General features: G+C 41.2%; 1 protein-coding gene and 1 non-coding gene across 2 annotated transcripts in view; one reads left to right on the top strand and one right to left on the bottom strand.

The window, feature by feature from the left end:
- WIF1 (Wnt inhibitory factor 1) overlaps positions 1 to 4443 on the top strand; it is an 87729-nt gene extending 83286 nt beyond the window's left edge. The window contains exon 10 of the mRNA XM_007447383.1: positions 3577 to 4443. Within this exon, the coding sequence (XP_007447445.1) occupies positions 3577 to 3698 (122 nt within the window). The 3' untranslated portion in view covers positions 3699 to 4443. The remainder of the gene's footprint in view (positions 1 to 3576) is intronic.
- TRNAG-CCC (transfer RNA glycine (anticodon CCC)) lies at positions 2283 to 2354 on the bottom strand. Its single transcript has one exon. It is a non-coding gene; the product is annotated as a tRNA-Gly (tRNA).
- Positions 4444 to 17896: the final 13453 nt, after the last annotated feature.

Below are 17896 nucleotides of genomic sequence, written 5' to 3'. Positions count from 1 at the left end.
ACCCCCGTGCTTCTCTGCATGCCACACCCCACCCCACCCGGTACTCTCTAAACTTTAGAGCCTAAGCTTTAGAGTATAAAGAGGAAAGAAAGCATCACTGTAAAATAGCAGCACCACATCTGTAAAATAGCACCACAAATATCTTCCAGGTTGAATTATTTGGACTACGTGGTGATTTGGTAATAACGGTATGTTAACTGTGATAGAAATAAGTAAAAGTAAGATTTTAAATCAAATGTAGATCGGTATCCACATGGTTCTGATTTTATCATTCAGGATTGACCCGTCAGCATATAGCACATGAAGAGTTCTGCTCTGTAAAATCTTTAAACTGTATTGGTTATGGTATGCTTTAAATGGGTTCTTTTGTGGGAGAGTAAAGGTCTGTGAAGTAAGGGAGAGATGTTATCATGGAGTTGTGTTTTTTCAAATTTATTGAGTACCCAAAATGAACTAGGTATAGGCTAATAAACCACTGACCTATTTTATACACAAAATGAAAGTTGCTAAATTCAGTCATTCCGTTTTGATTGATATGCTAGGCATGAATCCAGGCACTGGAGACATACCTGTGAACAGACAGAAAAGGCCCTTCCTGGTAGCACCCAGGTTCAAGAGGGAGGGACAGTCAATCAGCAAGTGAAGGAAATAAATAATGCAGTTTCTGCAGGTTCATCCTGCAGCTTGAACTCAGTCTCCTGAGTATGGGCCCACTGGCCATTTTCCTTTGAGGAAAGAAAGGCTTCATTCAGTCATACAGCTCCCTTGATTAACAGACATCCAGATTGTGTCTCCAAAATAATGTACACAAATTGAACAGATCACTTTCACATCAGATGTTTTTCTAAATCAGTGGTCTCCAAAGGGTGATGCATGTAGCCCAGTGAGTGTGGAATGATCAGTTGGGTGCTGAGGGAAAATATAGTTTGAAAACATTTTTTATATTTTATATTCTTTTATTACATTTATGTATAAATTTTATATGTATATATAGTTATATATCTCAATCTCTAATTTCTAATTTTTGTGCATATTTTATCACTCACATTATATTATTCTGATATGTATATATACCATTTATGTGTAGGTATATATGTTTATTTGTTTATTTTAAAGTATACTGGTGTCTGGTCTAGGCTAAGCCATTGATTTGAGTCTTTTTCACCCACTGAATTGGCTGGATGGTAGATTGAATTGGCTTCAGGTGGGCATAGCTTAACAAGAGTGGAGCTCCTCTGGAAAAGCGTTCCTTTACCGAGGTGGGAATGATTGAATGCTATCCCTGTTAGGACATACTTGGTGGGGGGGGGGGCACCTTCGTGGCAGTAAAAGGCCCATAGAAAACTAACCATTTCTGGAGCCATCTTGGAAAAGAGTTAAACCAAACCCTTTACGCCACCTTTAACTCAGGATACAAACTGTGCAGTTTGTCCCCAAATCAGAGTAAGTTTCCAGAAGTCCTTGGGCCTAGGGATGACCTGAGGTGAGACCATATGTCCCAGGACTCAATTACAAAGGTCTTCTGGGACTCACGTTTGGGGCCTGGTGACCGCCAACGATGATGGGAGGGGAGTACAAGAGGCACTGTTCCTGCTGTTACACCCGGTCGCTCTTCTAGGTAGAAGGCAAGTTAGGGGCCCTCATGCGTGTAGTTTAGATGAGCAATTCTGACAGGTCTGCCAGCCAACAAATAGCACTCCCACTTGCTGAACGCTTTTGTCATCTGTTGACCCTTCAGATCCAGGCACTGCATTTCAAGAAGATGCCTTGGTGTTTGATTCAAATGCAAGCGTGTTTTCCAGGAGAGGCCACCCAGCCATTTTGTACATTGGCTGAGAGAATCAGGCTGAAAGAATAGGTTTATTTTGATTAAAGAGAGGGGACAAGGAAGCCCTGAGGCACAGAGTTCTGCTAAGAACAGACCCCCCGGCAGGGTGACACGCTGAGAGGTCCCAGGCACCCAGACATCCTACTTGGGAGGAGGATACTGGAGACAGACTCCCCAGCTTAGGCTCCCCTCACCAGGGAGGTGTGGGCTTCATGGGTTGCAGGGTGAGCAGCAGGGTAGGGATTTACTCCAGCGAATTGTTGGCTCATTGTTTTGGCTGCGCCATGAGCTACTAGCCTACGTACCGACAATTCCAAGAGACACATTCAGGAACAAAGTATTCTGTTCTCAGTAGTTACTTAATGGCATGCTTGCATTTATTTATTTATTTATTTGGCTGCGCCAGGTCTTCTTTGCGGCATGCGGGATCTTAGTTGCAGCATGTGGGATCTAGTTCCCTGGCCAGGGATCGAACCCGGGCCCCTGCATTGGGAGTGCGGAGTCTTAGCCACTGGACCACCAGGGAAGTCCCCCCATGCTTGCATTTAAAAACCACAAGGAAGGGACGTCCCTGGTGGCGCAGTGGTTAAGAATCCACCTGCTAGTACGGGGGACACGGGTTTGAGCCCTGGTCTGGGAAGATCCCACGTGCTGTGGAGCAACTAAGCCCGTGCGCCACAACTACTGAGCCTGCGCTCTAGAGCCCGCGAGCCACAACTACTGAGCCCACGTGCCACAACTACTGAATCCCATGCACCTAGAGCCCGTGCTCTGCAACGAGAAACCACCACAATGAGAGGCCTGTGTGCAACGAAGAGTAGCCCCCGCTCACCGCAACTAGAGAAAGCCCGCGCACAGCAACGAAGACCCAACGCCGCCAAATAAATTAATTAATTAATTAAAATAAATTTCAGAAAAAAACCACAAGGAAAAAATGAAATGCCAAACTTGACTCTAATGCACAGGAAGATGGAGGCAGATTTTTAAAGTGTGATTGCTGTTTTGGATCAGTTTTAGGAAATCAGTAGGAGTGAGTCAGTGCCCAGAAGCATCTCCAGAAGTTCACAAGTAATAAGAAAAGAGGCTTCAAGTTGTGTAACTCAGTGTTACACTCCACTTACAATGAGCTGGAAATGCTATCGATAGACGTCCGCCTTCACCGAAACTCACAAATCCCCATTGATAAGGAGTCAGTTCAAACCATAACCTTTCTCTAACATGTGTACTGGAGTCCTTAATTCTTATAAAATTCCTATTTGGTGTAAACGAAATAGCCACGCCTAATCATGTGATCTATATGAAGAATGGGGGTTATTACATTGAACTAGATCAACGTAATGGAGCCTGGTTTTACAAGGCAGAGAAAGGATCAATGACCAAGTCCTCTGCAGAAGCATCCCTGCTATTGAGACCTCAGTGCTAGATCCTTACCAACCCTTGGGTGGAGAACATCCTTCCATTCAATCACATTCATCCAAAGTTTGCATCAGGAGTATCTGCATGGCCAAAATACATAGTGAATCAGAGATTCCAGTGGAAGCCAGATTTGAGGAGTTAGTAAAATGGGTTTCTTTTAACAGAGATCTTGAACCTGTAACATCTCTTCATTCAGGTAGCTTTTTGTGATTGCTGTGGTCCTTCACTCTGGGTTGAAAAGGGAAAATGGATTTCATTTGAATGATTAATAATGAATCTGAAGAGCCTGTTTTTGTAGTTTCTTTTCTTTTAAGCTGTGAATAATTTTGCAGGGTACGGAGCCAGCCTCACGCATGCCCTGAGGCCAGCAGGCGCCGGGCTCAGGCAGCACACGCCTTCACTTAAAAAGGCCGAGGAACGGCAGGACCCACCTGAATCCAATTACATCTGGTGAACTCCGACATCTGAAACGTTTTAAGTTACACCAAGTTCATAGCCTTTGTTAACCTTTCATGTGTTGAATGTTCAAATAATGTTCATTACAGTTAAGAATACTGGCCTGAATTTTATTAGCTTCACTATAAATCACCAAGCTGATATTTACTCTTCCTTTTAAGTTTTCTAAGTACATCTGTAGCGTGATGGTATAGATTTTCTTGTTTCAGTGCTTTGGGACCGATTTTATGTTATGTAAGTTGTTCAGGTTAAATTTTTGTCTTTTCAGTGTGTAGTTGGCAGATAATTTCCAAAAGTACAATGCATTCAGAGGTCGAGGGGCTGGGCAACATTAGAGAAGATAAATGGAACAAAAATGCATAAATCACAAGGGTCGGGATGAAGCAGTTATAAAAGTGCTGAAGTTATAGCATTTCAAATTATATTCTCATGTATTTAGACATTTGTCACATTTTTAAAATTCCCCTTATTTCTAAACTCACAATACAATATATTTTGACCTTACCATGATTCCAGAGAATTCAGTATTGAAAAAAAAAATAAGAGAGAAAGAAACAACACTGTGGTAGCGGCACTTAACGATATAATATATTATAAACACAATAAAATAGGGACTATAATGTATGAACTTTTGGCATTGGCTTGAAGCAATATAATATATTGTAAACAAACACAGCTCTTACATAAACATTTTATACTGTTTGTTTGTGTGTATAAAATAAAGGTGCTGCTTTAGTTTTCTGAGTGTTGTATGGAGTGGTCTTTGCATGTGTTATTTTATGAAAATAAAGTTGGTTGCAATTGAGTGGAAGTTAAAACTTTGCAGTATCACAAAAAAACAGAAGATATTCTTTCCCTGACTCTGTCCTAGCTCTCCAGCCTCATCTCTCCCTCCCAGTTCTGTCTCTACTCCAGCCATGTCACACTACGCTCTGTTGTCAGAGCCTGCAACACTCCTATTTATGTCAGCTCCCAGCTTAGTTGTCATTTCTTTCAAAAAGTCTTTTCTAACTAGGATGTGTTAAATATCCCTTAGTGAAGACTTTCTAAAGGTGTGAAAATATTGCAAATAAAAGTGCTACCAGTTGGGAATGTATTCAATAAATTGGTGCAGCCACTATGGAAAACCGTATGGAGGTTCCTTAAAAAACTAAAAATGGAGTTACCATATGATCCAGCAATCCCAATCCTGGGCATATATCTGGAGAAAACCATAGTTCAAAAAGATACATGCACATTCTTAACAGCACTATTTATCAATACAATAGCCAAGACATGGAAACAACCTAAATGTCCATCAACAGATGAATGGATAAAGAAGATGTGTGTCTGTGTACACACACACACACACACACACACACACACACACACACACACACAGGAATATTACTCAGCCATAAAAAAGAATGAAATAATGTCATTTGCAGTTACATGGATGGACCTAGAGGTTGTCATACTGAGTGAAGTAAGTCAGACAAAGATATGATATCGCTTATATGTGGAATCTAAAAACAATGATACAACTGAGCTTATTTACAAAACAGAAACAGTCACAGATGTAGAAAACAAACTTATGGTTTCCAGTGGGGGAAGGGTGGGGGGAGGTATAGACTGGGAGATTGGGATTGACATGTACACACTGCTATATTTAAAATAGATAACCAGCAGAGAAAGACAAATGGCATATGATATCACTTATATGTGGAATCTAAAAAAATGGTACAAACGAACTTATTTACAAAACAGAAATAGAGTCACTGATATAGAAAATAAACTTATGGTTACCAAGGGGGTAAGGTGGGGGGGGATAAATTGGAAGACTGGGATTGACATATACACACTACTATATATAGATAACTAATAGGGACCTACTGTATAGCACAGGGAACTCTACATAATACTCTGTACTGACCTATATGGGAAAAGAATCTAAAAAAGAGTGAATGTATGTATGTGTACAGCTGGTTTGCTTTGCTGTGCAGCAGAAACTGGTACAACATTATAAATCAACTATACTCCAATACAAATTAATTTATAAATAAAATAGATAACCAACAAGGACCTACTGTATAGCACAGGGAATGCTGCTCAATATTCTGTAATAACCTAAATGGGAAAAGAATTTGAAAAAGAATAGATACACGTATAACTGAATCACTTTGCTGTACACCTGAAACTAACACAAGATTGTTAATCAAATATGCTCCAATGTAAAATGAAAATTTTAAAGAGATGTGATATATATATATATATATATATATATATATACACACAATAGAATATTACTCAGCCATAAAAAATAATGAAATAGTGCCATTTGCAGCAACATGGATGGACCTAGAGATTATCATACTAAGTGAAGTCAGACAGAGAAAGACAAATATCATATGATATCACTTATATGTGGAATCTAAAATATGATGCAAATGAACTTATTTACAAAACAGAAACAGATTCACAGACATAAAAAACAAACTTACGGTTACCAAAGGGGGTGGGGGAGGGATAAATTAGGAGTTTGGGATTAGCAGATAAACACTACTATACATAAAACAGATAAACGACAAGGTCCTACTATATAGCACAGGGAACTATATTCAATATCCTGTAATAAACCATAAAGGAAAATAGTCTGAAAAAGAATATAAAATATCTGAATCACTTTGCTATACATCAGACACTAAGACACACTGTAAATCAACTATACTTCAATTTTTTTTAAAAGTGCTACCATTTATTAAGAACCTATTGGTTCCCAAGAAAAATATATGTTACCTTACAACCCTACGGGGCAAGTATCATTACGCCCTTTTACATATAAGAAAACTGAGTCACGGAGATAGGAAGCAGTTTACCCACGATCACACATGAGAGGGATGGGTTTGAATCCATGTCATCTGCCTCTGAAGCCTTAACACTATGCCGTTCTTCCTCCCTTCCTTTTCTCAGCAAATACAGCAGAACACAAAACTCTACAAATCCTAGGTAGCAACTTTCCAACGTATTTTATCCTCCTCATTCTCCCAAGGGAATGTGGACCTTATTTTATAGATAGTCTAAAGTCCACAAGTTCTCTTACACCAGGCAGTGGCATAATCAGTTGTGTGATTTAGGGAAGTGACATGTGTTATGAGAAGAAATCAAGGGAGAGGCTGGAAGCAGAGTGACCGCATCTTCTTACGGTGCTAGACCACAGCGATCTTTCTCCTCTAACTAGCCAGAGCCCAGAGTGTCAGCCTGTGCTCACAAAGACTTGGCAAAGCAGGCTAGGAGCCAGGGCGCTAACCCTGAGAATCCTAATATGAGAACTGACTTATTTATTAAAGACTTTTAAATAAAAAGTCCAGATGCATGATTATGAGGATCTAAAAGGTGGCAGAATGTTAAGTTTGGGGACAGGATAATAATAATAATAGTTGACACTTAGGTAATGCTTAGTTTATTCTGAACACATTACTTGTATTAACTCATAATGAATAACAGAATAGTGGGGAAGTTAGACCAAAGGCATGGTGACAAACTGCAATAGTCTAGGTTGGTCATCTCCAAATGATTTTGATTGCACACTCCAGTAGAAATTTTTGAACACATAGTCCTATATATGACTATTATTTATTTACATATATAACTGTTCCAATATGTACATCATAAAAGCCAGAAATGTTAAAAGGAAGAGGTAAATGCTCCACTGTTGGTGGGAATATAAGTTGGTGCAGCCACTGTGGAAAACAGTATGGAGGTTGCTCAGAAAACTGAAAACAGACTTACCATTTGATCCAGCAATCCCACTCCTGGGCATATATCCAGACAAAACTATAATTCAAAAAGATACATGCACCCTTATGTTCATAGCAGCACTATTCACAATACCCAAGACATGGAAACAACCTAAATGTCCACTGACAGATGAACGGATAAAGATGTGGTACATATTATACAATGGAATACTACTCAGCCATAAAAAAGAATGAAATAATGCCATTTGCAGCAACATGGCTGCAACTAGAGATTATCATACTAAATGAAGTAAGTCAGAAAGAGAAAGACAAATACCATATAATATCACTTATATGTGGAATCTAAAATATGACACAAGTGAACCTAACTATGAAACAGAAACAGAATCAGACACAGAGAACAGACTGGTGGTTGCCAAGGGAAAGGGGGTTGAGGGGGGGATGGATTGGGAGGCTGGGGTTAGCAGATGTAAGCTATTACATATAGAATGGATAAACAACAAGGTCCTACTGTATAGCACAGAGAATTACATTCAATATCCTATGATAAATCATAATGGAAAAGAACATTAACAAAAGACTATGTAGGGACTTCCCTGGTGGTCCAGTGGTTACGACTCCACACTGCCAATGCAGGGGGTGCGGGTTCGATCTCTGTTTCGGGAACTGAGATCCTGCATGCTGCACGGCATGGCCAAAAACAAAAGAATGTGTGTGTGTATATATATACATATATATATATATTAGTGAATCACTTTGCTGTACAGCAGTTATTAACACAACATTGTAAATCAAATACAGTTCAGTGAAAAATAAATTTAAAAAGGAAGAGGTAAAAATATACGTAACAGCTCTAATACTTTCTTCACTAACCCCAAAAGATAGCTTTATGTACACCTGGAGTACACACACAGCCCCAGGAGACTTCAGGTAAAGGGGAGAGATAACAGGATCTGAAATGTCTTTAGTGTCAGGAGAGTTTGGACTCAAGAGGAATTTCAAATCTAAGCAGGGGACTGGATGACTGATCAGGTGTAAGGGTTAAGAAAGGACAGGAATCTGGACAGTGACGCTAATGAGTAAGGAGGAACAAGTGTGAGCAGGGCTGAGGGTTTCCAGACATACTGAGTTTGGTTTTGAAGATGCTGAGTTTAATGTGCCTTTAGGACATCTTGGTGGAAATGTCTGCTACGGCATTTGGAAATACAGTCAGGAGGTTAAGCCAAAAATTTGTTGACTATTAGTCATATTATAAATGAATAATACTAGTCATATATTGAATTACTTTTAATAAAAATATACATAATGGCTTTATTTGGTGAGGTGCAGTATGATTCACTTGTACTTTATTGTGTTTTTAGAGTCTACATACAGTTAGCATCCTTTGCTGCTTACCTCTGTATATGTTTACTTATATAACAGTAAGGCCTTTACTATTTGGCAAATTGATTGAGCCCTTCCTTCATCCTTCCCTCCACCATATGTATTATGAATCTTCATCCTTTGGTCACTTTGTTAATTTATGTAGAATCACAACAATGGAGGCCAGCTCTTGAAACGAAGGCCAATAATACAGGGTATGAAATAACTGCTGTTACTCTTATGAAGTCACCACAGAAGAGGAGGAGGGGGAGGAAGAAGACAAGGAAGAGGAGAGAATATTAATATACCTAAAAAATAATTTAGAAGTTGAAGTAGGGACTTCCCTGGTGGCGCAGTGGTTGAGAGTCCGCCTGCCGAGGCAGGGGACACGGGGTCGTGCCCCGGTCCGGGAAGATCCCACGTGCCGTGGAGAGGCTGGGCCCGTGAGCCATGGCCGCTAAGCCTGTGAATCCGGAGCCTGTGCTCCGCCACGGGAGAGGCCACAACAGTGAGAGGCCCGCGTACAGCAAAAAAAAAAAAAAAGTTGAAGTAGGAGGGAGTGAAGGCAGCCTGAGAAGATGTACACCATTTGGCAAGATAAAATAAGTAGGAGGGCTTCCCTGGTGGCGCAGTGTTTGGGAGTCCGCCTGCCGATGCAGGAGACTCGGGCTCGTGCCCTGGTCCGGGAAGATCCCACGTGCCGCCGGCTGGGCCCGTGAGCCATGGCCGCTGAGCCTGCGCGTCCGGAGCCTGTGCTGTGCAGCGGGAGAGGCCGCAGCGGTGAGAGGCCCGCGTACCGCAAAAAAATAATAATAATAAGTAGGAGAAATGAGGCAAGAGGAAATAAAAGTTAGACAGTAAAACGGATCCAGGCGTGAGCTTAGGACAAAGGTGTACAGGGACTTTTTCAGACTTGGGAGAGATGGACTGCATACTTAGCTCTAAGCTCTGCTCCAGCACCTCAAAGAGGAAACCATGGCTGGTTATGAGTCCCAAAGACCATAAACACAGAAACTAAATAGTTGCTCAGGGGAAGTTAAACTATACAAGGAATTCACATTAGGACTTGATCAAGACATGTAGGTCTGTGAGCATCCCTTCAAGCTGATAGTCTTTAAAATATCTCTTCCACATTTATTTACAGAGGAGCTGCATGAATAAAAAAAAGGTTTCTATGTGGGCTTCCCTGGTGGCGCAGTGGTTGAGAGTCCACCTGCCGATGCAGGGGACACGGGTTCGTGCCCCGGTCCGGGAAGATCTCACATGCCACGGAGCGGCTGGGCCCGTGAGCCACGGCCGCTGAGCCTGCGCGACCGGAGCCTGTGCTCCGCAACGGGAGGGACCACAGCAGTGAGAGGCCGGCGTACCGCAAAAAAAAAAAAAAGAAAAAAGAAAACTCTCCAGTTAAATCCAGCCAAACTACTCAGAGGGAAGATTATTGGGCATACTGTTACTTGATCACACCCCTTGAAATTCTTAACACCTCTGCAAGTAGCTTCTCAAAGTATTCCCTTCAATCATATACAGTACTCCTCCTAAAAGGAGTTTCTTTGTTTTTGTTTTTTGATGCTTTTTATTTCATTTGGCAGTGCCACGTGGGATCTTAGTTCCCCGACCAAGGATTGAACCCACACCATCTGCAGTGGAAGCGTGGAGTCTTAACCACTGGACCGCCAGGGAAGTCCCAAAGAAGTTTTATTAACTAGATTTTTTTTCTCATCTCATTCCATGTCCAGTGAGCCTAATGACACCACCTGAGCTTGATATGCTAGGCATAGCCCCAGATGAGCCAGGCCTTATACCAACTCCAACTGAGAGCAGAGAGCAACGTCTCTTGTGGGTTCTCGTAATGAGGTCAGAGTGTCACGTAATACAGAATGCTCTCAGTAATACAGACAGAGTAACAACAGATAGGCCTGTTTCTTTCCATATTCTTCAAGAAGGCACAGATCACCACAATAAGGTACCGTTTAATGAAAACTTTTCTACCAAAGTAGGAGAGAGGAAAGGGCTATTGGAGAAGAGCAACTTTTAAATTGGGTAAATGAGAAACATGGCCCTTTCAGAAGAATTTCCTGAGGCGACGAAAAGAAAAACAGAAAAGGAAAGAAAACAAATGCCTATCCAAAGACAGCAGTTTCATCATCATAATTTTAGGCAGTTTATGCAAGTGGTGCAAATACACAAGTTTAATAAGCATATTGAATAAATGTCCTCCATATGGCTCAACATAAAGAAACAGAAACCATGTATAGGAAACTGACATCATAGAACAAAGTATTCAGGTGTTCAGCAAGATTTTTTAAAATTCTAATGTAAACTCCAAATGTAAATTGATTTTGCACCTGTTTACTGGTTTGTTATCAGTAAGAGTATAAAAATTACAAATGAGGGCTTCCCTGGTGGCGCAGTGGTTGAGAGTCCGCCTGCCGATGCAGGGGACGCGGGTTCGTGCCCCGGTCCGGGAAGATCCCACGTGCCGCGGAGCGGCTGGGCCCGTGAGGCATGGCCGCTGAGCCTGCGCGTCCGGAGCCTGTGCTCCGCAACGGGAGAGGACATAGTGGTGAGAGGCCCGCGTACCGCAAAAAAAAAAAAAAAAAAAATTACATATGAAAAATAATTTGCATTAAGCATTGGCATTATGGGATTGTTCCTTGGTAACATATTTCCCTTCCTAATCATGACTGGCTTGCACAACTGTTGAAATTACCTGGTATGTTTTGAAAATTCAAACGAAGAAGAGCTACTCTGAGATGACAAATAATTTAAACAATCCACAGGAGAATCATTGAAAGTTGGTTCACTGCAGGGTGAATCCTTAGCTTCCTGCTCCAGTGGACAGGACACTGGACAGTCCAGCCTTCAGCATGGTCTTGAGGCTAGATCTGGGGCCATGGGTGGGAGAAAAGAGCAAGAGGAGAGCAGAGAGCCTTAATCAACTGTAATCCAGGGGAAGGACCAGCTAGGAAATTTGAGGGGCTCAGAGCAAAGTGAAAATGTGGGGTCTCTTGTTCAAAAAGTATTAAGACTATCAAGATGGTGACAACAGGGCACTGAACCAAGCCTGGGATCCTCCTTTGTGTGGGGCTCCATGCAACTGCACAATTCACACATCCAGGAGCAAGGCCTTAGGTCCATGGACAAGGAGGTTTAGATAAAATGCAGAACATCAGCCCCTCCTTAGACACTGGCCAAATGACCTCTTCCATTTCCTGTCCTTCCCTCGACTCCAGAACCCAAGCCTCGAGAACGAAGGACTCAGTATCTATCAAACCGAAGTCAGTGACCATTTACTGAATTTCTCCTGTATTAGTATCACAAACACAAAAACAGGAAAGAAATCAGAGGGCAAATTAAGGGACAAATATTTATTGCTTTGTGCTTCAGTCCAGTCAAGTTCTTTGAACTTCAGTTCCTGCTTGAAAAAGAGTTTGTAGCTTTAAGTTTACAGTTCACGAGGGAAAGATATATTTCAGAATTCTGTGAAAAATCCATTTTAACCAAAAAGATAATCTTGGGTTTTTCCAATTTATAACTGGTGGTCTTTATTAGGAGACAGAAAGGCAGAAACCTGGCTGGAGTTGGGATCTTAAGCCTTGTGATAGAAATTAAGTTCATCTCCACCCATGGAAGCTTGATTCAATGAAGAGCCTTTATGACACTCTCCAGAAACTCCAAAGACAAATGTCCCCAAAGTCCAAATTAGTCTTGCCTCACTTCAAGGAAACACCCAAAAACTAAAACTCAAATCTGTCATTTTTTTTCCTACTTTGTAAAGATCAATATTTACTCAGAGATTGCATTTGAGCCTAAAGCATAACATACCTTGGGATGAAGCAAATGCTGCCTCTGCGGAAGCAAGCCAGCCGTGGGCACCTAGTCCACTGGGCACCTCGTTGAATAATGAATCCTTGGCTAGTGTCACAAGAGCCAAACCCCCAGTATCCTACTGGAATTTGTTTTGTTCTGTTTTGTTTTTGCCTTACGCGGGCCTCTCACTGTTGTGGCCTCTCCCGTTGCGGAGCACAGGCTCCGGGCGCGCAGGCTCAGCGGCCATGGCTCACGGGCCCAGCCGCTCCGCGGCATGTGAGATCTTCCCGGACTGGGACACGAACCCGTGTCCCCTGTATCGGCAGGTGAACTCTCAACCACTGCACCACCAGGGAAGCCCCCTACTGGAGTTTTAAAGTTGCTTTGCTTTTTAGTCATTTGTATCTTCTGCCCTGGCGTATTTGGATTACGTATTACCTTGTTTCTAAACCAAAACCAGACTGAGAAGGCAGCTTCAGAGTAACCAGCCGAGGTCAGCCTTAAGGCTGCAGCCATCCTGGCTCCACATTTAAGCCACCCTTGAAATGAGGATGTGAACACAGGTTATTCCATGACAACTTGTCTCGATATAGGTGGCTAAAAATGTACTAAAGGAAATTACTGCAGCGTTTTCGCCTTTAGAAGAAAAAAATGACCTTTAAAACAGACCATCAAGTTGAAATATAAGCAAGTCGTAGCTTCCTCGGCTTTGTCGAGTGTCCACACTTTTATGTGCGTGCCAACCGGAGACGGACATTCCACGGAGGGGTATTACTGAGAGTCCTGGCAGAATGGGGTAACGGAAGAACTAACAGGGTGGCTTTCTGGTCCATGAACATTAGCCCAAGACAGAAGCAGTATATATGCCAAAGTTTTTAGGGGACCTTTCCGTGGAAGTTTTGGTTCACAGCATCTCTGTGAGGGGGTTATTAGCTCAAAGGCGAAACTGAGGCTAGGGTTTGCTGAAGATCATAAAACAATTCAGAAGCAATAATAATAATCCTAGTTGTGGGGATTACAAACTCGTGTCCTGGAGGACGCTGGTTGCTTGAGATGTTTGTAGGAGTTACATGAAAACAGGATTCTGGGGTGAAATAAGTCTAAGAGATGGGGAGTGACACTAAATTAGGGAGTTGTCTCTACAATAGCCCTGCTCAGAGCTTGTACTGCTGAGCCTCGTACATCTCTGAGAGGGGATTAAATGCAGCATTCCCCAAGCTTATTTGATCAGAGACCTTTTTCCCCTAAAGCATTTCCCAGGAATAAAATTCCACACAGCACACTTTGGGGAGCAAAGCCATGAAGTTTCTGGAGGCAGGTCTTTACCACACCCTTTTTTTCTTCAGAAGTTTTTATGTTATCCTATCTGTCTGAAGGTAATCCAAGGAAAACTGAAATTTGTAGCTCGCAATACAAAGAACTTTCAATTTAAATTGTGAATTAGTTGGTTTTAGGTAATTTGCTTATTTTCTCCCTATGTATTCCAGAATAAATTGATCTGTTATATTCTGGTTTTACCCATTTAAAGGAGTATTAGAAAACACCTTCATTGCTATAAGTACTTTTAAACATTATTTTTTTTTATTGGAGTATACTTGCTTTACAATACTGTGTTAGTTTCTACTGTACAGCAAAGTGAATCAGCTATATGTATACATATATCCCCTCTTTTTTGGATTTCCTTCTCTTTAGGTCACCACAGAGCACTGAGTAGAGTTCTCTGTGCTATACAGTAGGTTCTCATTAGTTATCTATTTTATACATAGTATCAATAGTGTATATATGTCGATCCCAATCTCCCAATTCATCCCACCCCTCCCCTTTCCCCCTTGGTATCCATATGTTTGTTCTGTACGTCTGTCTCTATTTCTGTTTTGTAAATAAGATCGTCTATACCAATTTTTTCAGATTCCACATATATGCGTTGATATACAATATTTGTTTTTCTCTTTCTGACTTCACTCTGTATGACAATCTCTAGGTCCATCCATGGCTCTACAAATGATCCAATTTCGTTCCTTTTTATGGCTAATATTCCACTGTATATATGTACATATACATGTACTTATGTACATATGTATATATAGACTTAAGTTTACAATTCATGGAACTAGTTTCATCAGCAAAAGGATAAATGGATACTTATCATGAATTACTCTTCTAAGTATTTAAGTAACATCCAACATTTAGGGAGTCCACATGAGTTACCTAGCTAAAGCACTTTAAGTCAGCTGCCTTTGGACTGTGCTTATGGTGATTCACCAATTCTTGATCTACACATTGCTTTTTTTTTTTTTTTAATAGATCTTTACTGGAGTATAATTGCTTCACAATCCTGTGTTAGCATACATATATCCCCATATACCCTCCCTCTTGAGCCTCTCTCCCACCCTCCCTATCCCACCCCTCTAGGTCATCACAAAGCACCGAGCTGACCTCCCTGTGCTATGCTGCTGTGTCCCACTAGCTAGCTATTTTACATTCGGTAATATATATATGTTGATGCTACTCTCACTTCGCCCCAGCTTCCCCCTTCCCCCACCGTGTCTGCAAGTCCATTCTCTACGTCTGCGTCTTTATTCCTGCCCTGCCACTAGGTTCGCCAGTGCCATTTTTTTTTTTTTAGATTCCATATATATGTGTTAGCATACGGTATTTGTTTTTCTCTTTCTGACTTACTTTACTCTGTACGACAGACTTTAGGTCCATCGACCTCACTACAAATAACTCAATTTCATTTCTTTTTATGGCTGAGTAGTCAAAACTACAATGAGGTATCACCTCACACCGGTCAGAATGGGCATCATCTAAAAATCTAGAAACAATAAATGCTGGAGAGGGTGTGGAGAAAAGGGAACCCTCGTGCACTGTTGGTGGGAATGTAAATTGATACAGCCACTATGGAGAACAGTATGGAGGTTCCTTAAAAAACTAAAAATAGAACTACCATACAACCCAGCAATCCCACTACTGGGCATATAGCCAGAGAAAACCATAATTCAAAAGAGACATGCACCACAATGTTCATTGCAGCACATCGCTTCTTAAAAACTAGTCAGCTTTAAATCAGAGATGGAGGTGGTGGGAAGAGAACAAAAGGTTGCCATCTAAAGACTAACAGAGAGACAGACTGGGAATAAAGAGCTCCAACTCTGCCACTCTCTAGCTAGGCTTCTTACCCAAGACCCCAACTGTGCTACATCTTAAGCTAGATGTTGCCCTATGCATTCCCCTCTCTGGGCCCTTTCTTTATTCTTAAAGGGCCCTCAAGCCCAAAGTGGTCTGAATGCATCAAGTACTCTGATAAAGAGATTGAGAAGCTACCATTTCTTTCATTTTGCTACCAATTCAGTGCTGTTCTTTGGCGCTCACGTCCTTAAATTTAGGTCTCTCCTAACAGCGATTAATCATCCGTGGGGACAAGACAGGATCCTAGGCTAGTGCCAGGGCTTTTCCAGGATAATAAAGAAAAATACCTAACTTCAACCTTTATAGTTCTTTACATACATCAATGTAGGTGAGCTAGAGTCAGTTTACACCAGTTCCCGAGGGAGTGTCAATTGTTAAATTTTTAAGAAATTTATGAGCCAGTTGTTAAACCCAGCCCATTATTAAAAATTAAATTATATAAATACAATTAAATAAATCATTAAAAAAACAAGGTTAACAAATACTTATAACTAATGTCTTCCTAACTATTTTACTGCATTTTACTATTATCTACATTCTTGGGTTTAGGTATCTATTGTATCTGTATTAGAGGAAATATTACATCATGGTGTGTTACTGTACATCTCTTCCAACTTCTACCTTCAGTGACGCTACTTTGATACATTAAAATTGTTCATGGAGGGAGTACTTATACCACAGAAATTGGCAAATATTACAAATCGAGAGAGCTGCTTGTTAAACTGTTACTGTTTAATCCTCACGCAAACCTTATGAGTTATGTGCACTTATTATTCCAATTATACAGATGACATGCCTAGAGCCACACAGCTAGTTAGTGGCGGAGCCGGTATTCGAACACAGGTGGTCTGGTTCCAGAATCTTGCCCTCCCGATGGTAACAGGCAGTAACACTGGTTTGGACACCACATAAAATAAAGTATATCAAGCAATGGCAGATACGTAATTTCATTCCAGATGGAAAGAAAAACATATGCCCTCTAAAGGAAAGTCAGTCAAATAAAGCTACTAGAAATTCAATGGTTGAAAATTAATGACTAAATGAGTAAATGAATACACTTCATTCATAATAAAGGCTTACCCCAAAGGAAATGGAAGACTCTTTGCCTCCTACATCCGAGACTATGCTTACTATCTCCAGATATGCTGTGTTTCAGCTTTTACTCCTGCTCCATTCAGCTACCATTTTTAGCAAATTGTATTAGTTTCCTGCAGCTGCTGTAACAAACTACCAAAGCAACAGAAATTTATTCTCACAGTTCTGGAGGCCAGAAATCCAAAACCAGTTTCAGTGAGCTGAAATCGGATGTCATCAGAGCCTCACTCCTTCTGGAAGATCTAGGAGAGAAGCTGTTCTCTGCCTCTTCCAGCTTCTGGTAGCTGTCAGCATTCCTTGGCTTGTGGCCCCTTATCTCTCTGCTCTGTGTTCACATGGCCTTCTCCTCTGTGTGCCTGTGTGCAATCTCCCTCTGCCTCTGTCCTCTTACAACAATACTTGTGATGGCATTTAGGATACACCCAGATATTCCAGGAGGAGCCCCTCCTTTCAAGACCGTTAACTTAATCACATCTTTTGTCATATAAGGTAATATTCACAGGTTCCAGGAATTACAATGTGGATATATCTTTGGAATCACCATTCAGCCCACTACAGCAATCATCATTAATGACCACAGACCTACTCTATGCTGAGAGTTATGGTTACACAGAGCTACAGGCAGGAGTGCTGTCCCCTAGAAGCCTATAGCCTGTAAAGGGAGACAGAACTCATATGAAAAAGTCAATCACAGGGAACACAAAATGGTACAGCTGATGTGAAAACAGTTTGGTAGATTCTTAAAAAGTTAGACATAGACTTAATCATATGATGCAGCAATTCCACTCTTATGTATATGCCCGAAAGAAATGGAAACATATGCTTATTCAAGGACTTACACATGAATGTTCATAGCAGCCTCATTCATAATAGCCCCAAAGTGTAAACAGCCCAAATGTCCATCAACTGGCAAGTGACAAACACAATGTGGTGTGTCCAAACAATAGAACACCACTCAGCAATCAAAAGAAATGAAAAACTGATATATGCTACAACATGGACG

The sequence above is a fragment of the Lipotes vexillifer genome, unplaced genomic scaffold, assembly GCF_000442215.2.
Source record: "Lipotes vexillifer unplaced genomic scaffold, Lipotes_vexillifer_v1.1 scaffold170, whole genome shotgun sequence".
Classification (NCBI taxonomy): domain Eukaryota; kingdom Metazoa; phylum Chordata; class Mammalia; order Artiodactyla; family Lipotidae; genus Lipotes; species Lipotes vexillifer.
The sequence above is the reverse complement of the archived record's forward strand: the minus strand, read 5'-3'. Positions and strand labels throughout refer to the sequence as shown.